At 41.0% G+C, this 23,774-nt stretch overlaps 1 protein-coding gene across 1 annotated transcript; it reads left to right on the plus strand.

The window, feature by feature from the left end:
- The first annotated feature begins 16,770 nt into the window (after positions 1-16,770).
- Positions 16,771-19,695, plus strand: LOC137716109 (uncharacterized). Its single transcript, XM_068455504.2, has 5 exons — positions 16,771-17,040; positions 17,165-17,324; positions 17,816-18,041; positions 18,461-19,388; positions 19,484-19,695. Exons 1-5 carry the CDS (start codon positions 17,012-17,014, stop codon positions 19,488-19,490), a joined length of 1,350 nt encoding a protein of 449 aa, XP_068311605.1. The 5' UTR covers positions 16,771-17,011; the 3' UTR covers positions 19,491-19,695.
- Positions 19,696-23,774: the final 4,079 nt, after the last annotated feature.

Below are 23,774 nucleotides of genomic sequence, written 5' to 3' on the forward strand. Positions count from 1 at the left end.
GCATGACATTTTAACTGTTTGTGGGGACATATTGGTCACAAAAATGTAATTAATGCTTACCTTGATTTTCACGGGAAAAGAAACTAACACCCAAATTGAATGGTGAGTTTGGTTTTTCCCTCTCATTTTTTAAAGGGAAGTGTTATTGACACTCCAAAAATTTTATTCTACACTCCTCATAAGTGTATTTTTCTTTCCCAATATAGAAAGTTTGAAGTGTAAAATGAGATTTTTGGAGTGCTAATAACAATTCCTTTTTTCAAAGGCAAGAAACATTTTCCCAAACATCGGAATGGAAGTGATTTTTCCAATCCCAACCCCTTTCCCGCCAACCAAACGCCTGGATTGATTGCAAATTGGATAAATGAGTTATGGACAAATGAAAACTTGATGAAACTCATATGTCGCGATCGCAAGGAGTGTAGTTATTTTGGTTGGTGAATTGCTCTGCACTTTTTAAGCTAGGCCAGGTTCTTACTGCCCTCAAGTTCCAATTTAAATTGGCCTCTATCTTCCTGTACTCTTCATATGAAATAAATTAGGTAAATAGCTAAAATAATTAATTACTTTTTCTTAAAAATTCATATGAAGTATAGTTGAAAATCAGAGTACCAAACGAACGAACAAACAAACTATGAAACTAAGAATATTATTAATGGAAAACAAACAAATAAGAATGCCGAGATGGTTATAAACGAAAGACGACGTAATGACTAAATTAATTTCTCAAACTAAATCACAAGCAATAATTATAGTGATCAAACCTAAAAAACCCTAATACGTAAAATATCAAAATTATTCAAATAATAAAACATCTAAGGAGACCAACAAGTATTTCCATTTGGTATTCCATGATTAAACTAGTCATGTGGGAGATTAGGGAGAGATGTATCTCAAAAGCAAAAGAAAGAATCACATTGGAGAAGCTTTGGTTAAAAAACTTCGTAAGTTGTTAACATATACATAAGACAAATATAACCATCACCTATGTGAAGAAAAACGGCACAAATTAAACTCATACAATGAAGTTTTGAGAAAAATAAATAAATCCACACTTCTCGCATTTTGTCATCATGACACAAAATTATATTTTAAACTCATAACTTTCTTCGTCCATCTCTTTTCAAAAATCATTGTATTCACCGATTATATTCTCACAACATACGATGTAGATCTACTATAAAATAGTAAGACCCACATGCATACTATGAGTGACAATGTTATGTGTATAACCGGCACATACAATGACACTTGTCCCCCATTCAATCCACCACGGATAAATGCCAAAATCATATACAAAGCATCCCTTGAATCCCTCTCCAAACTCTCCGTCATCAAGGTTTCTGGGAACTCTTAGCAGAAGAGCACCCCGAGCCAAGTGCGTGATAGTTCACAAACCGGCTAGGAGCCGAGGCATGCCTAAACCCTTTTGGCAAGCAGCCCTTCACTTCCCTCCCATGAAAAACTTGTTCCATGGGATTCAAGTCCCGAGGTTTCATACTCACATAGCGGTCTCCTCCTTCGGTGACGAGAGGCCTCACTATCGTGCTCGGAGCGCTAGACGGGATGTTTCTCGCAGCCATAGAGATGTCAAAATAAGAAAACAGGAGTAGGGAATGTAAGAGAAGTGCAATGCAAAGAATAGAGGTAGACATATCTGAAATATGTTCTTAGTTTTTTTGGTTCGTGAGGGTTTGAAGTATATAGAAGTTTGGAGGGTTTGAGAGGTTTATTTAAGGAGGGGGAATTGGAAAGGGGTTTTAAATAAGCTCGTGAGTAGCTGAACAATGCAGGAGGTTGCACAGCTCATTGTCATCGAGATATTAGTGTTGGGGTTGTGGTGGGTACATGCTTCTTTAGACAGTGGAGGAAGGAGGATGTCCGTGAGTTTTCTGTCATTGCACGCTTTGCACTCGGCTCCTTAATATCTTCCATTATTTCCCTCCAAAGTAACCTAATGCCCTCCCACCCAAAAACAAAATAAAAAGTGAAAAATTTTGATCGAGAGAGAGGTGCTAAGTGAAACTTCTTTTTAGTGAAAAGGAAACTTCATAGAAGCTCAATAACTTTTGTTCTTTTGTAATTTTGAGCATTATGAAAGATGAATATGAATTTAACAAAATAAGAGAATGAAAATGAATGTGAGATTAACTAACAATTTAGAAGGTGTGTCAAAATCAAATTATCATTGCATATAGTACTTAGGGTATAACATATGCCAGTAAGTTTGAGTCTTAATTCAAACTACATTAAAATGAGTTAGCTTGAAAGTGGTTGATAGTTTAGTTGGTTTAATTATAGCATTTTCCCTTACATCTCATCTGAGGACTCGAATTCAAATTTTCATCCCTCAATATTGTTTGTATAAAAACCACGAGCTGGTGACCCAGTGATAAAAAAGCAGATTACGAGGCTTCCTTAAAACTAAACTGGAGGTCTTGAGTTCGAAACTCGTTGCTGGTGTGGAAGTCGGAATTATGCCCAGGGGGAGGCTGAAATGCCTCCGTGAGTATTCCCGGCCCTTGGAAGGGGTCGATAACGTGGCTTACCACCAGTTGTCCCCCTTTTAGAAGAAAAAAAAAGTTTATATAAAGTGTTTATCTTCTAATGATTAAGAAGTTAAACAGTTTCAATTATGAAATTTGGAAAGTAAAAATGCGTTAATTCCAAGTTTGTGGATAAGATGGCACACCCGTGAGACGGAGAAATTTTTTTCAGCGTGCCAGGAACACCTCCAGTACACCAAGTGTCATAATACAAGTGGTCAGAAGTTTATTTATTTATTTATTTATTTTTTCAAGTATCCAGCAACTTGTATTATAACACTTGGTGTACTAGGCGTGTTCCTAGCACACTAATAATCTCTCTCCATGAGATGGGATGCAAGTAAGAGAAAATTTTTAACGAGAAATTTCAACCACTTGTATTATGATACTTGGTGTATCAAGTTTTGTTCCCAACACACTAAAAATTCTCTCCTCATTAACATCATCTACCCATAAGCAATCAATTATTAAATTGTACAAGGGTAGAGTTAGGGTTGAAAAATAGCCCAACTACTTCTTTGGTGAAGATAATTAGGACGTTTATCCACCACCATATTAAAATTGCCTCCCAACAAACAAAATGCTAATGCCTAAAATTTATATCAGATTTATGAAACAAGTGGGAAGAAATTAATGTATTTTATATCAGTAATAAATTAAGACATTAATGTAATTTATGAAAGAGAATTAATTTGCATGCTGCAATCATCCTTCATCGCAAATCTTTAGCATCATGTGTAACAACTTTTAATTGGACGCCCTATAGTCTCTATGGTAAAATGGCACTCCCTGAGGAAGTTGGGTGGGTTTGGTTTTGCTATTGTTGATCACAAAAGTTGGTTTGATAAGTGTAGATATCAGCAGCTACAATGCACATAAAATGTAAACATCTTAATGATACCAATACGGTAGGACGTACACTCATTCAGTGACAAATTAAAGCTAGGATTTATGTATTATTTGACATCTTTTCTTATCCTCAACTACAAAAGCTTTGACGATAAAATACTAAGTATGAAATGAGTTGTAAACTTGAACATCTAAATTTAAACCCCTACGATCCGTAAAGAACAGGATGAGGCTACGCATGCATGCATGCTGGCTGCTTGCAGATGAGGGCATGCAATCGCAAATAGTGCTGTGGAATGTTCCATGTTGCAGAAGTAGAGACATTTTTGAAATTTAAAAAGTATGAGATTCTTTTTGTTTTTGTTTTTTGTATTTTTGGGTTGAAAACAATCACACATGTCCCATGGTCATAATAACTGCGCAAGTACAAATATTAGATTTGAAGCACAACAAACATGAGGAACGTCGATACGTATTAATACGTTTGCCCATGGTAAGTGGCCTTGGATAGTTTCTCTACCAACAAATGGATCAGACTTAAAAGGAAAATATAAAGATTTGTACATGCTATAACTCTCTATCAAATTTTGAAAATTAAAACTTTTTCGATGAGTAATTCAAGTCTCAGTTAAAAAAAAAAAAATGATATAAGTAAAACTGATTTTAAACTCTTCATAATTAATTTTAGTTTTCAGTTTTTTCTCTTACAATATTTTAGGTCACATGCATGACACTCTAGTTCTAAAATTTGACATATATAATCTTCTGAATTAGACTGAACCGCTTGACTCTTGTTGATTGCAAACCCGTTTGAGGCCTCGAATCCTTCATAACAATGCTACATATATACTGTGTATCACATTCACATACACTTTCATTATGACCTCAAATTCATAATTAGAACCCTAACAAAATTTCATATTTGAATAGTTACCATTTTTTTGTTAAAATCAAAACTAAAAAGTAGAAACTTAAATTAAAATTTTAATATTGAAATAATTAGAATAGGAATCCTTGATGTATGATGGAGTCACAAATGTCCCATCTTCACCAGTTTCCTACCACAAATAAATGCACATTTTGAGATCCAAAAAGAAAATGGCATTTCTGAAATTGTTTGCAAAACGGGTGTTATAAAGACCAGACCCAGTAGCCAAGATAAGGTAGGATAACGGAACTACAATCTTACTCCTAGAAGCCTGGTGTCTTGCCTTACTCACTCGGAGGAGCAGTAAATGATGGAGTTAGTTGTGCACCAAATATCATTTTCTTCCCTTCCTAGGAGTATGATATCCCAATCTTTATTAATTTCAACTATCAAACCTTCATACTTCTAAGCTTTATGTATGTATTTATTGTGCACTTGCATATCTTCTTGTTTTTATGCATGTGCTCATCATGGATGCAAATTTTCACCGTCTTCTTCTTTGATGAAAATGCACCTGCAAAATAATAACACCTAAGATTAAGGCCAAAAACCTCATGGGCCCATGATGAATTTTTTGGGGGGGGGGGGTCTTGGCCGAAGAATCTCCGATGCCAAAGTTTGAATTTGAGAAAGTGATGAGAGAGATTTGAATAAATACCATTTTGATCACCTTTGACTCTTCCTTGATTGAGCCGTTGTTGTCTGTTGCATGTGCGTGGGAATCCCGGTGTGCCTTGATGGTAATTTTGTCATTTTTACCCAAAAGTCAACATGTCACCTCCATAATTTTCTTGATTATTTTTGGTTCCACAAATGCCCCACACTTGTTGGGCTGCTCGCAGGAAAAGGGCTGTGTAAAGATCTTCCCTTACTTTAGGAAACAAGTAGAGATCTTCCATTGCTTTAGCAAACATGTAAAGATCTTCCCTTGCTTTAGGAAACATAATATTGTTTCCTATTTTGATGTAGATTCCCACATTAATTGGAAATTAGATCTTTCAAGGAAAGGGAAATAAATTACTTCTAAAGTCTATTTAAGTCTACCTTAAGTAGATGATTAAATCAACTTTAGAAAACATTTTATTCTACCCTATAAGAAAGAGAAAGCTAGAGGATATTTGTTCCCCCTCCTCTAGCAATCTTCTACACTTACCTGTGCAAAGGACTGTCTTTCATTGCTTTCTTCGTCTTCATGTTGCACGAAGGTAAGAAAAAATTAATTCTCCTTGTCTTCTTAATTTTTGGGAGCCTCAGGGCTTAAAATTTGGCTGGACGGGGTCGAGAATGTGTCAAAAAGTGGCTTAGAGAGGCCATGGCACTGTTGCCATGGGTGGCGTGGTGCAGCGGTGGCTCAGCTTGGGCCGAGGGCTAGAGGTGTGAGCCTAGGGCTCGGCGCATGGTTGGCTTGGGCCAAGGCGCTGGAGCACTTGGGTTTAGCCCGTTGTGCTAGGGCTTGTGTAGGAGAGAGGAAGGGAGGCTCGGGCTTCCTTCTTAGGCTGCCTTACGGAAGGCTGGGCTCCGACTTGTGCTGGTGTGATGGATTGGGCCGAGGAGGCACATGCCTCATTTTTTTTTTTTTTTTGATGGGCTCAAGCTCGTGTGCGAGAGAAAAGAGAGAGGGAGGTGCCGGGGCGCTAGGCCCCCTCCATTTGGATTGGGCCGCAAGGCCATTAAGCCGAGAATGGGAGATCCAGGTCGTGGGGCTTAGCATGGCTGCCCATCAGTTATAGGCCGTGGGGCCTGGCACATTTTTTTTTTTTTTTTGTGCAGTCGTTTAATGATTCTTTTTTTGCGTATTTGTAGAATTTCCTCAAGCATGTCTTCTTCAAGCCACAAGAGTGATGATGATGTGCCGCTATTGTATCATTAAGGTGGGTCTTTGAGTAAGGTGGGTTACTTTAAGGCTACTTACTTCAAAATTAGCTCCGATGACTCGTTTAGAGACTTTCTTGAGGCATACAGGCTCAGAGAGCCATCAAGTTTTACCCCTACTACTTTGTGTTGGGATTTACTTTTTCCATGCTGAGTTTCTTCCAAGAAGTTCTTTGCTCCATGAAGTGCGCCCCTGTTCAATGTCCTTTAAATATGGTTTATATGATGGTGTGGTTCTTCTATCTAAGCCAATTCTTCGACTTGGATTTGATTGTCAACGAATTTTGGTACTTTTTTGACATAGGCCACATTGAAGGAGTTGGGCAGCTGCGATCCCGCCATAGGCTTTTCGATCATTCAAGCAAAGGAGATCATGAATGAGCCAATGAGACTTTGGAGATAAGTGGAGAATGAGAGTCAGATTTTTCCCTTGAGCTGCATGTTTTGACGATTTTCATCACCGGTAAGTAGGCTACTTAGTCTCTAGGCTGCTTTGTACTTTTGCTGAGATGCTCTCTGATTTATTGATTGTCCTCATTTGCTTATGTAAATTCGGAATTCAGTTTAACTTCTAAGACTTCTCCAAATATGAAGAAGGTGTATATCGCTTTGGGTATCTTTATTGTGTACTGTGATTGGGGTCAGTTGGTTAGTCATCTTCGTTGGGAGAAAGATGGGATGCACCCGAGAAAAGGAGATAAAGTGAATCAAGGTGGAGGCATTATCTCGTTCGATCGTCGCCATAGAGCCTGTTGTGAATGAAGGTCAGAAAAAGAGATATTCCCCGCCTACTCAAGAAATGCCTGATGCGACAAACCGAAGACTTCATCCGCTACTTGTGAAGGTTCGCGTGCTGCCCCTAGGCTTATGATTGACACAACTTCTTCCAAATGGAAGAAAGATGAGGCTGCTAGATCTGAGCTAGTGACGCTTGCCATGCCAATGATAGCTAGTTCAATTGCTGATAGGATTGCTCAGCGTAAAGGTTCTGTCGTGCCTCTAGTGTCGAAACCAGTGCCAAGATGTTTGCTAGGAGCTAAGTTCTGGTTCATTTTTGGAGAGGCTCACTACCATGAAGAGTGATAAGGTGGACTCTGCTGCTAAAGTGGCGCCAATGCCTACTCCTTTTGGTATTGAGATCGATTTATCTACTGAGAAAAATGAGACTGCTTGCGTGGGCAGTTGTGAGAAATCCACCAAGCCTGTTTCTAGGGAGGCTGCAGAGATTGGTGCGCTCTTGAAACCAAATATGCTTGAAGATATAGACACGTGTGCCAAGCTTGTTGATGGCATTATAGGAGTTGTTTGCCTAAGTTTCTTTGCGAAGCATATGATTGAGTATACGAGAACTACTCTACTTGTTATGATACAGAAGATGATTATTTTGGTAACCGAGCTTGTGCTCGCAAATGCTATGACAGCTGAGCTTATTCCTTTGCCGAGAAGATCAAGAAGTTGGAGTCTAAGCTCGCCACTTTAAAGGGGTCTAATATCTCTGTCCCTACTTCTCTGCAACATGATATCACTCCCCAAGAGATTCTTGTCTTGAAAACCTTGACGCGATCCAAGTTAAGTATGAAGGTGCAAAGAAGGAGACCAGATGTTACATACCTCAGATTCAAGATCTTGAGCGTGCCATTTCTAAGCTTCATTTCGCTGCTTACGCAAAGGATGAAGAGTTGATTGCTGCTTATAACCAAGTGATCCACTTCAAGAAGATCGTTGATAGGGTCGAACTCCAAGTGTTATAACTCCAATGTGCGCTGAAGATCTACGAGAGTCTGAAGAAGGAAATAGATAATCTGCAGCACGTCTGTGTTGGTATACTGGAGGAGAACGAGCAGCTAAAAGGTTAGAAGGCTAGGCTTGAGGCTTCGCTTGCTTAGAGTTAGGCTGATTTCTAGAAGTTGGGTTATGTAGATCATCTCTTTGGTAGACCGTCTGACTTTGAGTTTACTGGGAAAAACTTCGAGACTTTCTTTATTTCTTTGAAAAACTTGCTTGCCTTTATTTTTGAGGCCTCAATTGGTGAAATAGTTGGAGAAGTTGGTGCCCAGGCTAGAGCAGCCAGGGGTGAAGCACCGGATGATGCTGCTGCTAAAGGTGTGGCACGGTCGAGTAGTCGTGGGATGTCCAAGCTGCTGAAGAGTAGTCTTCTAAGTAGCCTTTAGGATTTTCTTTGTTTTCCTTGTTACTTTTGTTTTGCTTAAACTTCTTTGGCCTTTGTTATTTGTTTATCAATTTTGCTAGAAAATTTAATAAACTTGCTTCCTTCGCTTTTCTCCATCTTCGCTTCTTTTGTTTACGCCCAACCTTTGACTTTTAGGCCAGCGGCATACATGCTACTTTTCTATAAGCAGACATGCCCGTGTAGCCTATGCAACTGTAGGTGTTGGTGTAGAATTTTTGTAAGGTTGTTAACCATAGGGTCAGCAGTCGGATGCCTTACTTACAGAAGCAAACGAGTACGCATGACCACTAGGCTAGTTAACCTTGGCTTTCTTCAATCCTTTGAGCTACGTGGCCTGCATCACAACATACTAAAGATTTTTGGGTCATGAAATTCGCTAACCTTTTGTATCAAAAGTATGTGGTTGTATGGAATTTCGTAGGCAAAGGTCCGAGAGAACTTCTTCTTCTTTATGTAACCAATTCCATGGGTCGCATAACAAGTATCACAACACTTTACGAATTAGTGTAGACCTTAAATGATCATTCCACGCTTGGCAGAGGTGAAGCTTATCGACTGCGTAACATGTCGGCAGTGGATATAGTTTCGCATATGCGCACTAACTTGTTTAACCTTTCACAAAAATGTGTGATTATGGAAGTTTAGCGCGACTTACTGCTCGAAAGGCAAGCTTTAGGCAGTCTTCCGGAAATCGTAGGCTACTTTAGTGCACTCGATAGCAGTTTTAGGGCTCCAGGACAACCGTCCGTAGAGCATACTACATAATGTGTTTCCCCCATCTCTGAGGCCCAGTTCCCTGCGGATTAGGCCAAGAGACCCAAAATCCTTCAGATAGCTAAGCCTTGAAAAAGACCATTGTGGCTACTTCCAGGAATCTCGACGCAAGCCATCGTGCACCTAGTTACACTAGGGTAGCTCGACTCATCTATGTTTGGATATTCGGAGTGTAAAGTTTATCTTCTTGCATTAAAGAGCAGACCCATGTGGGTGTTAGGGAATTGGTTTACTCTCTCACACTGGAGAACATGGTTGGTCCCCAGGGGGGGTGCAATTTTTGCGATAAGTCTCTAAGAAAGGTGCGATCTTCTTTTGAAGTGCAGAAATGATCAGTTATTGTAAGTATGCAGCTGAGCTAGGTTGTAAATTATTTCTGAATTCTTCATTGAAAAACGAGTGAAAAGAACGAAAACTTAGCTGTAAGGTAGAAACTACATAACGACTAGATAATCCTCAGCTTGAGAGGTGGTACTCGTCGAGCCGCTTGAGTCTTCGGGCTTTGATGTAGTGGGAGGTCACACATAGTACTCGTTCAGATTATAAGTTTTCCATTGCTTTTCGATCTCTTTGTCATTCATGGTGGTGAGGGTGTAACTACCTTTACCGCCTACTCTACTGATCTTGTACAGACCTTCCCATATGGAATCCATCTTTTTAGAGCCTTCTCTGTGGGCAGTGATGAAGGATTTTCTTAGGACTAGATCTCCATGCTAGAACTACTAGATTTTGGCCCTTTTGTTGTAGTTGAAGATGAGCTGTTACTGGTAGGCTGCGATACAGGTGATGACCTTATCGTGTTTCTCTTCTGCCGGATCTAAGTTCGTGACCATCTCCTTTTTGTTCTGCTCGATGCTTGGTAGTAGAGTATTGATACTTGGTATGATGATATTGGGATGAATGATTATTTTTGAACTAAATGCCAAAGAGAAAGGAGTATCACCGGTTGCTCGTCGTTTGGTGGTGCAATATACTCATAGACATTCGAGGAGTTCGTCTAGCCATTTTCCCTTCTTGTTGGAGAGGGATTTCTTGATGCAGTCGAGAATCATCTTGTTGGATGCTTCGGCCTGATCATTGCCTTGGGGATATTATAGTGTTGACATGTGCTGCTGGATGAACGACCAAGAACTCGTCTGGTGGTGTAGTTCGCTAACAGGCAATGCTTGTACCGGCTTGTAGCATTTGCAGCGGTCGCACTTTTGTACTAACTTCTTAGAGTCTTGATTCATAGTAAGCCATTTGTAGCCTATGTTACGAGCCTTTTGTGCCAAGGATCGACTTCCAGAGTGATTCCTACAAACGCCTTCGTCGATTGAACTTAAACCTTTAGGTCGTCGGGAGGCGTTAGGTACTGGAGATGTGGTCCGGTGTAGGATCTTAAGAAGAGAAAACTGTTCCACATGTAGTAGCATGCTGCATTTGTTTGGAGTTTTCTAGACTCCAATCTTTCCATAGGGAGTATGCCATTAACTAGGTAGTCTATAATGGAATCTTGCCAGTTTGAAATTGTACTAACCTGTGACACCTCGGCTGCTCGCTCAGACTCTATGCTTGGCTTGTCTAGATACTTCACCAGAATAACGCTTCGAGCTGCTTTCGTACCTTTTCTAGGTATTGTGTCATCTTTGGATGCTTTGCCATGTACTCCCCAGTAGTCTGGCTAGTGATTAGCTAGGAATCAAAATGAATTACAAACTTTTTCACCGCCAAGTCTTTCGCCATTCGGAGGCTTGCTAGAAGGGCTTCGTAGTTTGCTTTGTTGTTAGATCCTTTAAAGCTTAGAGTGATTGCCTGCTCGAGCATCGAACTGTCTGGAGTGACAAAGACCACGCATGCTCCCGAGCCATTGTAGTTGGATACACCGTTGATGTGTAATTTCCAAAGTCTTCATTGGGTGAAGCAGGCGTGGTTAGGGTATTCTTGGTTACCTTTGGGACGTCGTTGAGTCGCTTTGTTGCGTTGCCTAGGCTAGGCGTGAATTCTGCTATGAAGTTCACCAATGCTTGGGCCTTTATCATCGTAGGGAGTTGAAAAACTAAGCCGTATTGGCCAAGTTCCAACACCCACTTCATTACTCGTTAAGAAGCATCCGGACCATTTAGGATTGATCGTAGAGGATACAAAGTCATGATGATGACTGTACGAGCTTGAAAATATGGTTTGAGCGTCCGAGCCGCAACAATTAGCACCAAAGTCAATTTCTCGATCTTCAGATATCTGGTTTCCGTATCGAGAAGAGCTTTAGAAGTGTAAAATACCAGTAGTTGGGCCCCAGTTCCTCTCGTATGAGGGCAGAGCTTACTGCTATTTCTGAGACTGCCTGGTAGATGTATAAGTCATTTGTTGCTTCTGGCTTGGATAGTAAGAGAGGTGATGTGAGATACTTCTTTAGGTCTTGGAAAGCTCATTCGCACTCATCATCCCATTTGTCTCGTTATGCCCTCTTGATTGCTTTGAAAAAAGGCTTGCATCGATCGGTGGACCGCGTGAGGTAGCGGTTGAGCGCGGCTGCTCCTCTGGTCAAGTTTTGGATCTCCTTCAAGGTAGTTGAAGACTTCATCTCTAGGATTGCTTGGATCTGCTTAGGATATGCTTCAATTCCTCGTTGGGTTACTAGATACCCTAAGAATTTTCCTGAAGATACTCTGAATGTGCATTTGGCGGGATTGAGCTTTATCTTGTACTTTTTAAGGATGTCGAAAGTTTCCACCAAATTGCTGATGTGGTCTGCTGGCTGTTTTCCCTTCACCATAATGTCATCGACGTAGACCTCCATGGTTACTCCAGTTTGCTTCTTGAACATCGTGTTTACCAGTTGTCGGTAAGTGGCTTTCGCGTTTTTGAGGCCAAAAGGCATGACCTTATAACAATAGGTTTATCGCTCGATCACGAATGCAGTTTTCTCCTTGTCGGGCTCGTATATAACTATTTGGTTGTAGCCAGATTATGCGTATAAGAAACTAAGCAGCTGGTTCCCGAAAGTTGAATCTACTAGTAGATTAATTTGGGGAACTGGATAAGGATCATTTGGGCATGCTTTGTTAAGGTTGGTGTAATTTACGCAAACCATCCATTTGCCATTCTCTTTTTTCTTTACTAGCATGACGTTGGCAAGCCATACTGAGTGTGCTACCTTTTATATAGATCGCCACTCGTTCGGGTGCGAAATATTTTCTCTTTTGGATCACTGATTTAGCAATAGGGTCAATGTGTAGCTTGTGACAAGGTATCTTGGGTTCGATGTCAGGCATGTCAGAATATGACCATGCAAAGACGTCACAATTTTCTTTGAGGAAAGCCGTAAGTTCCTTTTTTTCTTTCGGGCTCAAGCGTAAGCCGATTTTAGTAGTCTTATCTGGCTACTGGGGATCAAGAATGATGTGCTTGGCATTCTCTTCGGGATTCCATCCCATTTCGTTTGCTGGCACATTGATTTAGACATCATCTTCTTGATCCGACTGCTGTAATTGCTATTTGGTAGCTTTATCGTCCCCTTGGACCTCGGTAGTTTCTACGGGGGTAAAGGTATTCTTTTGTGACTCCTTCATTACTTGCACAGTGCATCGTTGAGATATGGCTTGGTCAGAGTTGATTTCTCGTACTCCTGGATGCGAAATTAGATTTTTTGATACTTAACGGAGGTTACAACTTCAAACTTTATTAGCCAAGGTTTCCCTAGAATCCCATTATAGGGAAACGAGTCGCTTATTATCGTGAACATTTACTTTGAGACAACTGGCGGTGTTCTCAAGTCAAGTGTAATGTTGCTGATGGCAGTAGAGGTATGTCTGTTAAATTCGTTGAGTACCTCCACTCGATGTATGATTGTGCTTTCTAGGTCAATCTTCTGAATTACTGGGAGCTGAAGTAGGTTGACCGCATTTCCATTGTCAACCATCATTCTATCGACTATAGCATGGACTAGTTGGATAGATACCACTAGTGCATCGTGTGGGAAATCGACGCCTTCGGAATCCTGCTTGGTGAGGCCAACGATGGGTCCAGGTTGGGTGTTGACTACCTGGACCTGTGAGACTAGTAAAGACTGCTGGATCATCTTCTTCTTGGAGTTGTTCGTAGCCCCCAAGTGCTCAGATTCAGCAAAAATGCCATTGATTAGAATCGTCTTGGTTAGCGGTTTCTTCGTCGGCGTCTGCGTTCCTTCTAGGCTGCGCAACTAGCTTGTCTAAGTATCTGTCGACCTTGTCTTCTTTCATGAGCTTCTCAAGGTAATTCTTCCAAGTGTAGTAGTAGTAAGTTGTGTGACCGAGACCTTGATGGAATGCGCATTACTTGGTGTGGTTAAACTTGGAAGTATCTCCTTTTGATTGTTTCGGTAGCTTGAACCAAGGTTTGCTCTTGATGTCTCAGAGGATTTGGTGGATCAGGATCGAGAACTTAGAGTAGTTATTGAGTGTCTATCCTTATTTAGTCGTGGATCAATCCCTATGCTTAGCCTCATGCCTGCTTTTGTTGTTGTACTACTTCTTGTCCTATTTCTTGTGAGCTATTGCCGATTCTCTTCAAGGCTGCCTGGGTGCCTTGGTTACTCACCAAGCCTCGTCCCAAAGTGCATGCTTCTTTGCCAAAGCGAAAGAGTCTGCCAAAGTTAGATCTTCTTTCATGATCAATTCACCAAACAGTGAGTGGTCTGCTGGGAGTCCTTTTTGGAAGGCTGCACTAGCTATCGAGTTGTCGCATCCGACTATCTTTGCCTTCTCTGCTTTGAACCTCTTCACATAGTCACGGAGCGATTCTTTTGGGTTCTTCTTGACGTTGAATAAATGATCGGACTTCTTATTGACTGAGCGATTCTTTTCAAGGCTGCCTACTTCGATGTGAAGTGGAGGATGTTCAATGCTGGCCTAGCTGCAAATGAACACTTTGCTTGAAAGGTTGTTTATGTTGATTATTGGATTGTGGCCCCAACCGTGAATGTATGTTTGTCCGTGGGCCTAGCCAAGAATGCACGCTCATCTGCGTGCTAAGACAAAAGTATACGCTATCTTGGGCCCCTATCGGGGGTGTACACTGCCTGAACTCTTGGTCTGTGGCTTGTCGAGGGGCTGTTTACCGGAACGCTATTGGAGGTTCATCGTCTGCTCTTGTCCTACTTTGGCACACCTTATCTAGGGCACGTTGCATCTTAGTACGCTACAAGAGCTGGTTAACCAAGGTTGTCTGCTATGTGAGGATGTTTGTTAGCTCTATGACTTGTCGAGACAAGTGTTGCTCTCCATTTGGGTTAGAAAACTTGGACATTATGCGTAGTGAAGGTGTAATGGACCCCGAGCACGAGTTTTGAGTTGGGATATGTCAAATTTGCAGAGAAATGGGGTGAAAATATCCCTGGGTCAGTCGTCGGTCCAGAAATCTGAAGTCGAGACGGTTGAACCGGTCTTGGACCGGTTTAGACTGCTTAGAAGGCCATGAAAGTGGGCTGCTCCACGTACGGCGTTTGTGGGTGTTAGACTTGGGCTCGGTTCGGAAGCGTGTTGTGTTAGCGCCGGGCCGCCACTCGAGTCGACTCACCTTGGGCTCGGGCCCGCTGGTCTTGGGCTCAGCCTTGGAGAGCACTGGGCTCTCGCTGGCCTTGGGCTCGCGAGGTCTGGGCTGCTCCAATTGCTGCAGCTGCTTGGCTTTGTTGAATCTAGGTTGGCTGCCTTGTGGCACGGCTTGCGCCTGCTGCTGTGAGGTGGCTTTCTCACAGTGGGCAATGGGCTTGCTGAAAGTTGCTGTCGTGGTTGCTATCATGGTGGCTACCACGATGGTGCCTCGTGGGGGTAGTGCCGCTCTATTCGTCATTGCATTGAGCCTCGTGGATCGCCGTGGTCCAAATCCTTGAACGTAGGAAGCTTCATTTGTTATGGTTTCTGAATTTCTAGTCATTGTACTTTTCTTTTGTGTTTATTCAAAACATTCTAGGAACAAGAACGTATGAACTAAAAATGAGCAAGAAACAAGAAACGTTGAATGCGAGAGTCTTCTTTGAGCGTGTGAATCAAGCCTCTCAATGAAAGCACCAATTTGTGAATGCAAATTTCTGTCATCTTTTCCTTTGATGAAAATGCACCTGCAAAATAATAACACCTAAGATTAAGGCCAAAAGCTTCAGGTGCCCACGATTAATGGGGGGCTTTGGTCAAAGAATCTCCTATGCCAAAATTAGAATTTAAGAGAAAATGTGTTTGAGAATTTTTGGGAGAGAATGAACTTAGCATTTTAGTAGGAAAAGTGGTCTATTTATAGGGGTATGGCCGGCCCTATTTGGAGAATAGGGTCCGGACACTTCTAGTGGAATTAGGGATTTAATTGCAAGATATTATGTAGTAATATCTTGCAATTAATCTAGGCGATCAATCCTAATTCAAATAGGAGAGTTACCTTTTGAGGTGGGGATTGGATGAGAAGTGATGATAGAGATTTGACTAAGTACCATTTTGATCACCTTTGACTCTTCCTTGATTGAGCTGTTATTGTCCGTTGCATGCGCGTAGGAATCCCGGTGTGCCTTGAGAGTAATTTCATCATTTTTTCCCAAATGTCCACGTGTCGCCTCTATAATTTTCTTGATTATTTTTGGTTCCACATTCATTATATAGAAAGTGAAGTTGTTGATCATTGATTGTATTGTAGAATTTTAATCTTGGCATGGATGGTTGATAAGGAACCGGCATACCTAGGTTAGATTAGTTGGCCAGGGTAGTGTGCTCGCCCTCATGTAGATCAACATAGTTTAGAATACCGCATTGTTAAAAAAGAAAAAGATGGTAAGCAAGCATTATAGAAATGAGAAAAATGAGATAATTCATGAATGGAGAATGTCCACAAACTTGAATTACTACATACACATCGATCAAATGAATTGAGTTCATTCAATAGCACTAAGCATAGGCACTGATTGATATTGACCTTAGCTTCGAAAAAACTCGAAGGAGATACCTGAAAGCTTTCTCCCTCAAGATTAACTGAGCTTTCTTCAGCCATTACATAAGCTTGAAAAAGAACAGCAGAAACAAAATTGGCAAACACAGGTCAAAGGGTGACACTGCTCTGATACCATGTAGATTTTTAGTTCCAAAGTATTTCTATTTCATGAAAAGTTCTGAATGTACAAGACAATATATGTAGGCAAAGAAAGTAATGATTATAGGCAACTATCTTTTCATGAATCAAGGAAAAGAAAAGAAATGGTGGCCGGCAAGGAAAAGAGAAAGCTGGTGTGAAACAAGGAAAAGAGAGAGCCTTGAAACAAAGCAAAGAGAAATGGTGGTCGACAAGGAAAAAAAGAAAGGAAAACTAATGATAAGACTTGAAAATTTTAAGTTTTAACGAAAATTACAAAATAAAAGGTAAAATGAATAGTATCATAAATGACTTTTTAGTGTAAAAATGTGGTTTTTCGTTAAAGTGAACAATACCGGAAGCTTTCATTAAAGTTCCCAAAAAAGAAAGCTGATTGATTGGAGAAAATTTTCATTGTGATTGAAACACAGGGGTACATTATGTATTTTTATATAAGTTGTGAGAAATTTTATTTTTTAAGTTATTAAATTTTAACACACATATTCCACAATTTGTATAATAACATGTGATGTACCAACGTGTGTATCGGTCATGAAAAATTTCTAGGACTGGTTGCCTGGTTCCAACGAGAAAGCTGACTGGTTCGAACACAAACAAACCCACTAATGAAGTATAATCCTCTTAACACACTCCATAAAAACTCAGAACCTGAAGTATAATCCTCTAACACACTCCAAACACTCCCTCTCTCTCTCTCTCCTCTCTCTCCTCTTTCTGTTCTTCGTTTACCACAGTTTCTGATCTCTGAAATGATCCACCGCCATGGCTCACCAAGCCGAATCGTCCCACTGGTGAGTCAACTCGCCACCATTAATTTTGTGTTACTTTTCACAATTTTTATATGTCGGAGTGTTTCCTTTCCGTTTTATTTGCATAAATATTTAAATTCTGACTGGGGATTTGATTGTTTTGCAGGAAGAAGGAGGACTTGTGGACGGCAATTCTGGAGCGGAAGAAGTCGCCGAACCGTCTCGTCGTTGATGAGGCCGTAAACGACGATAACTCCATCGTTGCAATGCATCCCGAAACCATGGAAAAGCTACAGCTTCACCGTGGCGACACCATCCTCATCAAGGTACGCTTATTTATTTTATTTATTTATTTATTTTTCGAATCTAATGAGAAGATAAAATTTAGGGTAGCTTGTCAAATAAATTGAAAGTTAAAATATCACGCTACGGTTTTGTTGGGATAAGGTTTTAGGGAAATTTTTTGTTGTTGCATAATTTGTATGTTCTATGAAACAACTTCATTTAGATTGAGAATTGGGGTTGAATCGCAAATTTAGTTCGAACCCAGAATTGGGTTGCTTTGTACTCATTGGTGTGGAAGCTTAAGTTTGAGAATTAATAAAAGAAGGAAAGTGATCACTTTTACTTTAGCGGAACCTGTTAGGTACATGGCATTGTCATGTAATAGATATTCGTTAATTGGATTTTGTCAACGAACTAGATCCAAGTGTTTCCACGTCTTACTTTATTTGTATGACATTGTGTTTTTTTAATTTGCGGAGGTTTTGATTTACGGCTCATGTGTTTATTTAATTATCTATGATTGGGTTTTCAGGGGAAGAAACGAAAAGACACAATCTGCATTGCACTTGCTGATGACACCTGTGAAGAGCCAAGAATCAGGATGAACAAGGTTGTCAGGTCGAATTTAAGGGTTCGACTTGGGGATGTTGTGTCTGTACATCAATGCCCTGATGTCAAGTATGGGAAGAGTGTTCACATTCTGCCTATTGATGACTCTATAGGAGTTACGGGAAATCTCTTTGATGCCTTTTTGAAACGTGAGTTGGTGACACCTTTGGTGGTCATTTGTTTTACTTCTAAAATATTTATCACTGTGGTTTACTTGTTACTTAGGCCCCATCCAAGACCTCCTACAATTTTTACTTTCCCTGGGTCACTGTGGTGATTTTTGGTCTAGGAACATATTATTGTGCTTTGCTCGTTTGTTTTTATTTCTCTATGTAGCCTCTTTGTAAGTGTTTATGATACATCTACATTAATTTATTTGGATTTCTTCCTACTCCGTTTTAACTGTTCATGCCATTTAGTTGAAAAATATAAGTTTGATGCAGATGCTTTGCACTTCCTCAGCATACTGTCTGCTATTTTGTATCGGATTAAATTTCTTTAGTTTTTTTTTTTCTTGAGGCTTGGACACTAAAACTTGGCTTGATATATCCCTTTGTTTTGTTTGTAGCCTATTTCTTGGAAGCTTACCGCCCTGTGAGGAAAGGAGATCTGTTCCTTGTTAGAGGAAGAATGAGAAGTGTAGAGTTTAAGGTCATTGAAACTGACCCAGGGGAATATTGTGTGGTTGCCCCTGACACTGAGATCTTCTGTGAGGGGAAACCTGTGAGAAGGGAGGATGAGGAAAGGTTGGATGAAGTTTGTTATGATGACGTGGGTGGTGTTAGGAAGCAAATAGCTCAAATCCTCAGTTGCGTTCTTCTCGAGCCTACTGTTTTTCCTGAAGAGGTTCTTTCTCTTGAGGAGCGAGCTTCAGTTGAAGAATGGGCATCGTGGCATGACGCCCTTGAAAAGCTCAAGCATAGTCTTGCCAATGAAGCCAGGGTGTTAAGTTCGGTTGAGGAATTGATTCCTTCTGGCGAGGCCTTCTCTTCCCGAGTCAACTTTAGGGGAGTGAAGGTTCGTTCTGGATTAGCTGAGGCGTTGGCCAAGTTTTTTGAGCGTACTGATGACGCAGATGTGAGCTTGATAGGTTTGTCTCCCTTTATGCGTGGGATGATCTTTGAAGAGCTTGGGCTTCTGCTTTACGGTATGGAGCATACTTCTCTTGTAGAACTCACAAAGCACAAACTTTTATGTTGGCGTGACATGATCAGCGATGTAGCCGCTTTGGGCATGCCGGTGGGTTCTCTAATTGAGAGGCTGGAAGAGTTTCGCGATGCCATGTTTGGACTTCAACTTGAAAAGAAAGGTGTCTTGGATCAATTCATCAAAGTCAACAAATTGATGTGTGCTCTCGAACTGCAACTTAAGGAACTAGAGGTTGAAAAGCTCAAATTGAAGAAGTTGGTCCGCGGGAGCTCCAAGGAAATAGCAGTGTGCCTTCAGCTTGCAGCAGATCAGTTGGTTGTTGGCACCTCTAGCAGTTCCTCTGAGAGGTGGTGTTCTGAGCTTAACTCCTCACCTTCTTATGACTGCACGCTTTGCCTAACTGTTTGCATTTTTTTGACCCTTGGCTTCTTTTTCTTGGCAGAGCATGAACCTTCAGATGTTGCTGCATCAGGCTATGAAGAAGATTGATTTCCTCACTCCACCTTTACTTTATTTGTAATTTCTGTTTGGACATCTATCTTATTGCTTTTCGAACAATGGTTATAGGGCCGCTTTGCTTTGTATTTTGCTTATTTTCCTTGAACTCTTTCCTTTGGTTTTGAGCTGATGTCGATCGCATCATAATGCTTGCAATGTCTTTACTCTTCTTGCCATGGTATTTGCTTTTTCATGCATGGAAGTGTGTAGGATGGACTTCTATTTAGCCTTTTAGACATAGGTTTAAGTTGTTGCCTGTTTTCCTGGGGGGGAAATAGCTGATCCTGCCGCTTGGTACTTTGCCAGTGAGTTTCCCTGAGGAAAGATGAAAAAAATGTCATTGCTTCCATAAGGAAATAGAGTAAGTCACAAAATCTTGACTTGCTTAGCATTAGGTTTTTCAATGTTAAGTTTGGCGTATTTCGCATCAATAGGCTTAGGCATGTTGCATAAGTATAGCTTTTGGAAAAGCTTTAGTTGCCTGACTCTATGGTTTTGCATGCCGTGTCGGCTTGGCATGTTACATGAGCATTGAATCATTGAGCAGCTTGCATGGCATTGATAGGCTTGGCTTGCATAATTATAGCTTTAGGAAAAGCTTAAGTTGTTTGACTCAATGGTTTGCTTGGCATGTTGGCTTGGCATATTATAAGCATTGAACCATTGAGCAGCTTACTTTGCATTAATAGACTTTGGCATATTGTGTAAGTATAGCTTTTGAAAAAGCTTTAGTTGGTTGACTCAATGGTTTTGCATGGTGTGTTGGCTTGGCATGTTGCATGACCATTGAACCATTGAGCAACTTGCATGGCATTGATAGGCTTGGCATGTTGCAAAAGTATAACTTTAGGAAAAGCTTAAGTTGTCTGACTCAATGGTTTTGCATGGCGTGTTAGCTTAGTATGTTGCATAAGCATTGAACCATTGAGCAGCTTGCATGGCATTGATAGGCTTGGCGTAGGTTTTTTTATAGCCTTGGTATGATTACTGTTATAGCTTGTTTAGAAGAAATCATTCTAGTTACCTTTGCCAATGTAAAGAAACGAATGTACCAAAGATTTTGAGAAAATGCTCATTCATTTCATTAAAATTTGGGGTACATCAATCGTTGCATGGCTTTACAAGGCCTCATAAAGTAAGCAAATTGACCATTACATAAAAGGAGGTTGTTCTTCTAAAATAAGTGTAAGTGTTCTAACAATTTTATGGCTTTAGTCACTTTGCATTGACATGTTTTGTTAGCGTACCTTCCTTGACCGAAGTCAAGTAATAGTAGCCATTTCGATATGTGGTACCTGCATTTTTTAGTCCAAATGGCATGACTCTGTAGTAAAAGTTTCCAAATGGCGTGCGGAAAGCTGCATTCTCAACATCTTTGGCAGACATCTTGATTTGATTGTACATACTGAAGCCATCCGTGAAAGACATCAGGCTTTGTCGTGAGGTTGAATCGATCATGATGTCCATGTTAGGTAGTGGAAACTCGTCTCTTGGGCATGCTGCATTGAGATCTCGATAATTGAAGCAAATCCAGATTTAAACAGTGTTGTTCTTTACAGGGACGATGTAGGCTAGCCAAAGAAGGTGCTTGATAGGCTTGATGTATCTGGTTGCAATGAGCTTTTCTACTTCAACTTTGATTTTAGCTTCTATTTCTGGGTGGAAATTCCTCATTTGTTGCCACATGGGCTTGATTGCAAACTGTGTATTTAGCGCGTGGCACACTAAGTTTGGGTCAAGGCTTGGCATCTCTTCATAGATCTAGGCAAAGAGGTATTTGAACTCCTTTAGCAGGCTGACTAGTTCTTTCTTTTCCTCAATAGTTAAGTACACACTAATAGAAATCAAATTTTGCATAGAGAGATCATCACTTAGGTTTACCTCCTCAAGCTTTTCTGCCACTGCAATGGATTCATCATGCATGCATTTTGGCGTATGCATAATTTTTTGCATGGATTCGTCCTCGGCAACATGTGTAGGCATGTCTTTAACTTCCTTGGGAACTTCATTTTCTTGGTGTGTAGTGTCTACATACTTGAGGCTTTCCCACTCAATGTGGTTAGGCCCCCAACTTGTCATAAGCGGTAAACGACGCGGCCATCGGGAAACACTTGTGAGATCCCGTATTTTTAGAGTTTATTTTAGGTAATATTACTACTGTGATTTTATCCCTATCCAACTCTTAGCTGAGGTGAATTACCATTCATCCTATTTATGTCTACGTGGCTAGCTATCATTTTTACCAATCCAAATTGTTATAGGAAAGAAGGATTATGTGCTTAGAGGGCACATATATATGCTGACTATGTGAAGCTACCTTGTGGATGTGTGCTTTATATTGCCATGCAATTGACACCTCTCAATAGGATAGTTATCAAGTCATTATAGTTTATGCAGTAAGTACTACCAAGGGCAGAATGTTAACGGAGGAACCAGTGTCTACCAAAGCTTGCCTAATGAACACATCATTGATATGTCCTTCCAGGTACAGTGACCTTCAGTGGTCAGGGAAAACCACTTCCATGTCTTTGTCAATGAAGATAATGGCATTGTTATTCTCGAGGAAAGCCCTTTGCGATTGGGCAGCATAACATTGAGAGCCATGATCCTCAGAAACATGCATAAGAGCTTCAGCAATAGCAGTTCTTGCTTCAGAGCCATATTCAAGCTAGTCAAAGAGGGATTTGAACTTCGAGTTTTCCTAAATTACCTGTGCTGCAGTGGGCCCTTGCCCTAGGGAAAGGTAACGCTCAACTGGGTCGGTTGTACAAAGTCACAACCATCATTTCCTGGTTGAATAGATGCTCTTCCGCGGCTTCCTTATTGTATTCTTCTGGGATATCGATGGTGAAGTCATCGTCACTTAGGCTTGGGGCAAAATCCATGAGATTTGCATCCTTATCTCCCCACCCTTTAGCTTGAGGCCATGGTGTATCATAGCTCTGTGGCTTGGAGTATTTGCACCAGTAACTCTTCTCCTGGAAGGTTCCTAAATGGCTTCCGGTGGCTTGGGATCGCAAATCCATGGATGGTAATCATTGTCATCTCCGGAGCGTGTAATGACAGCTACCCACTCCTTCCCTCAGCTTTTCGGTATAAGGTCAATGTCTATGGCTTACGTCTTGCATGACAGCTCTAGCGTTCTTTCACGGATTTTTTAATGGAGAATTTTTCGCAAAGTTTGGCATACAATAGAGGGATGTCCTACATACTGATGGTAACAACGATACCTATGATCATTTTTGTGTTCCCTAGAAGGGGTTTTGTACGGTTAAGGTAGCTTGTTGACCCCATCTGCAAGCATGGTATCAAAGATAGCTTGGAATTGCTCATCCCTACATGCTAGTGGAGGATAGGTTTCCTAATCGCTCTTCGTTTCCTTCCTTTTTCATGGGTTGTAATCAGATTTGTCATCCACGGCTAAGGCATGTTGAGCTTCCTTTTTGTCAATCTTCCAGGATTTCCCTATGGAAGGCTTGATCGACAAGCTGGTCTTCCTTACTGCATCCATGCGCCTCGAGAACTGGGTGATACCAATGTTCTCCAAATAAACTTGTAGTCAGCTACAATGTTGCTGATACAAATCTCTATAAGAGCTTCCTCGTTTTTCTCATCATAGCCATCAAGGGCAGATCTTCCCCATGCCTTTGGCGTGTATTGTTGAGCTGAGTTGTCATGACCCTTTCCTCATGCTGGAAGTACATTTTACAGAACCTTCCCGTTAGTTCTTCCCAGGTCTGGATGGAACCTGATGCAAGGGTCTTGTACCAAGTATAGGCATAATCAGTTAGGCTTTTCGAGAACTCCCTGAGATGGAGGTTGCAGTTACTAGCATAAGGACCTAAAGCATCAATGAAATGGCTTATATGTTCCTTAGGGCTACCCTTCCTCCCGTCAAAGAGAACAAGGTTGGGAGTCTCGTATCCTTTAGGATATGGCATGTGGAGAATGCTGGTTGGATATGGTGGCTCAAGAACATATTTCCAGTCTTCTGAGCTTCTGTGCAGCTCTTTTTCGAGCATGGCTATGGCGTCTTCCTGAGTGATAAAGGATAGTGCTTTCTCAGGACCCTTGCCTACATCAGCAGCTAACTTCTCCTAAGAAACCTTTTCCCTGGGCGTGCAATCCTTGTCATTGGTTTTCTCGCTTGGCTTCGGGGTTAAGTTTTTCAACTCTTTTACAAACGTAACAATTTGTTTTTGGGCTTCACCCAAGGCATGAATGGCTGCAATAAT

The sequence above is a fragment of the Pyrus communis genome, chromosome 3, assembly GCF_041283825.1.
Source record: "Pyrus communis isolate YQ-2024b chromosome 3, ASM4128382v1, whole genome shotgun sequence".
Taxonomy (NCBI): domain Eukaryota; kingdom Viridiplantae; phylum Streptophyta; class Magnoliopsida; order Rosales; family Rosaceae; genus Pyrus; species Pyrus communis.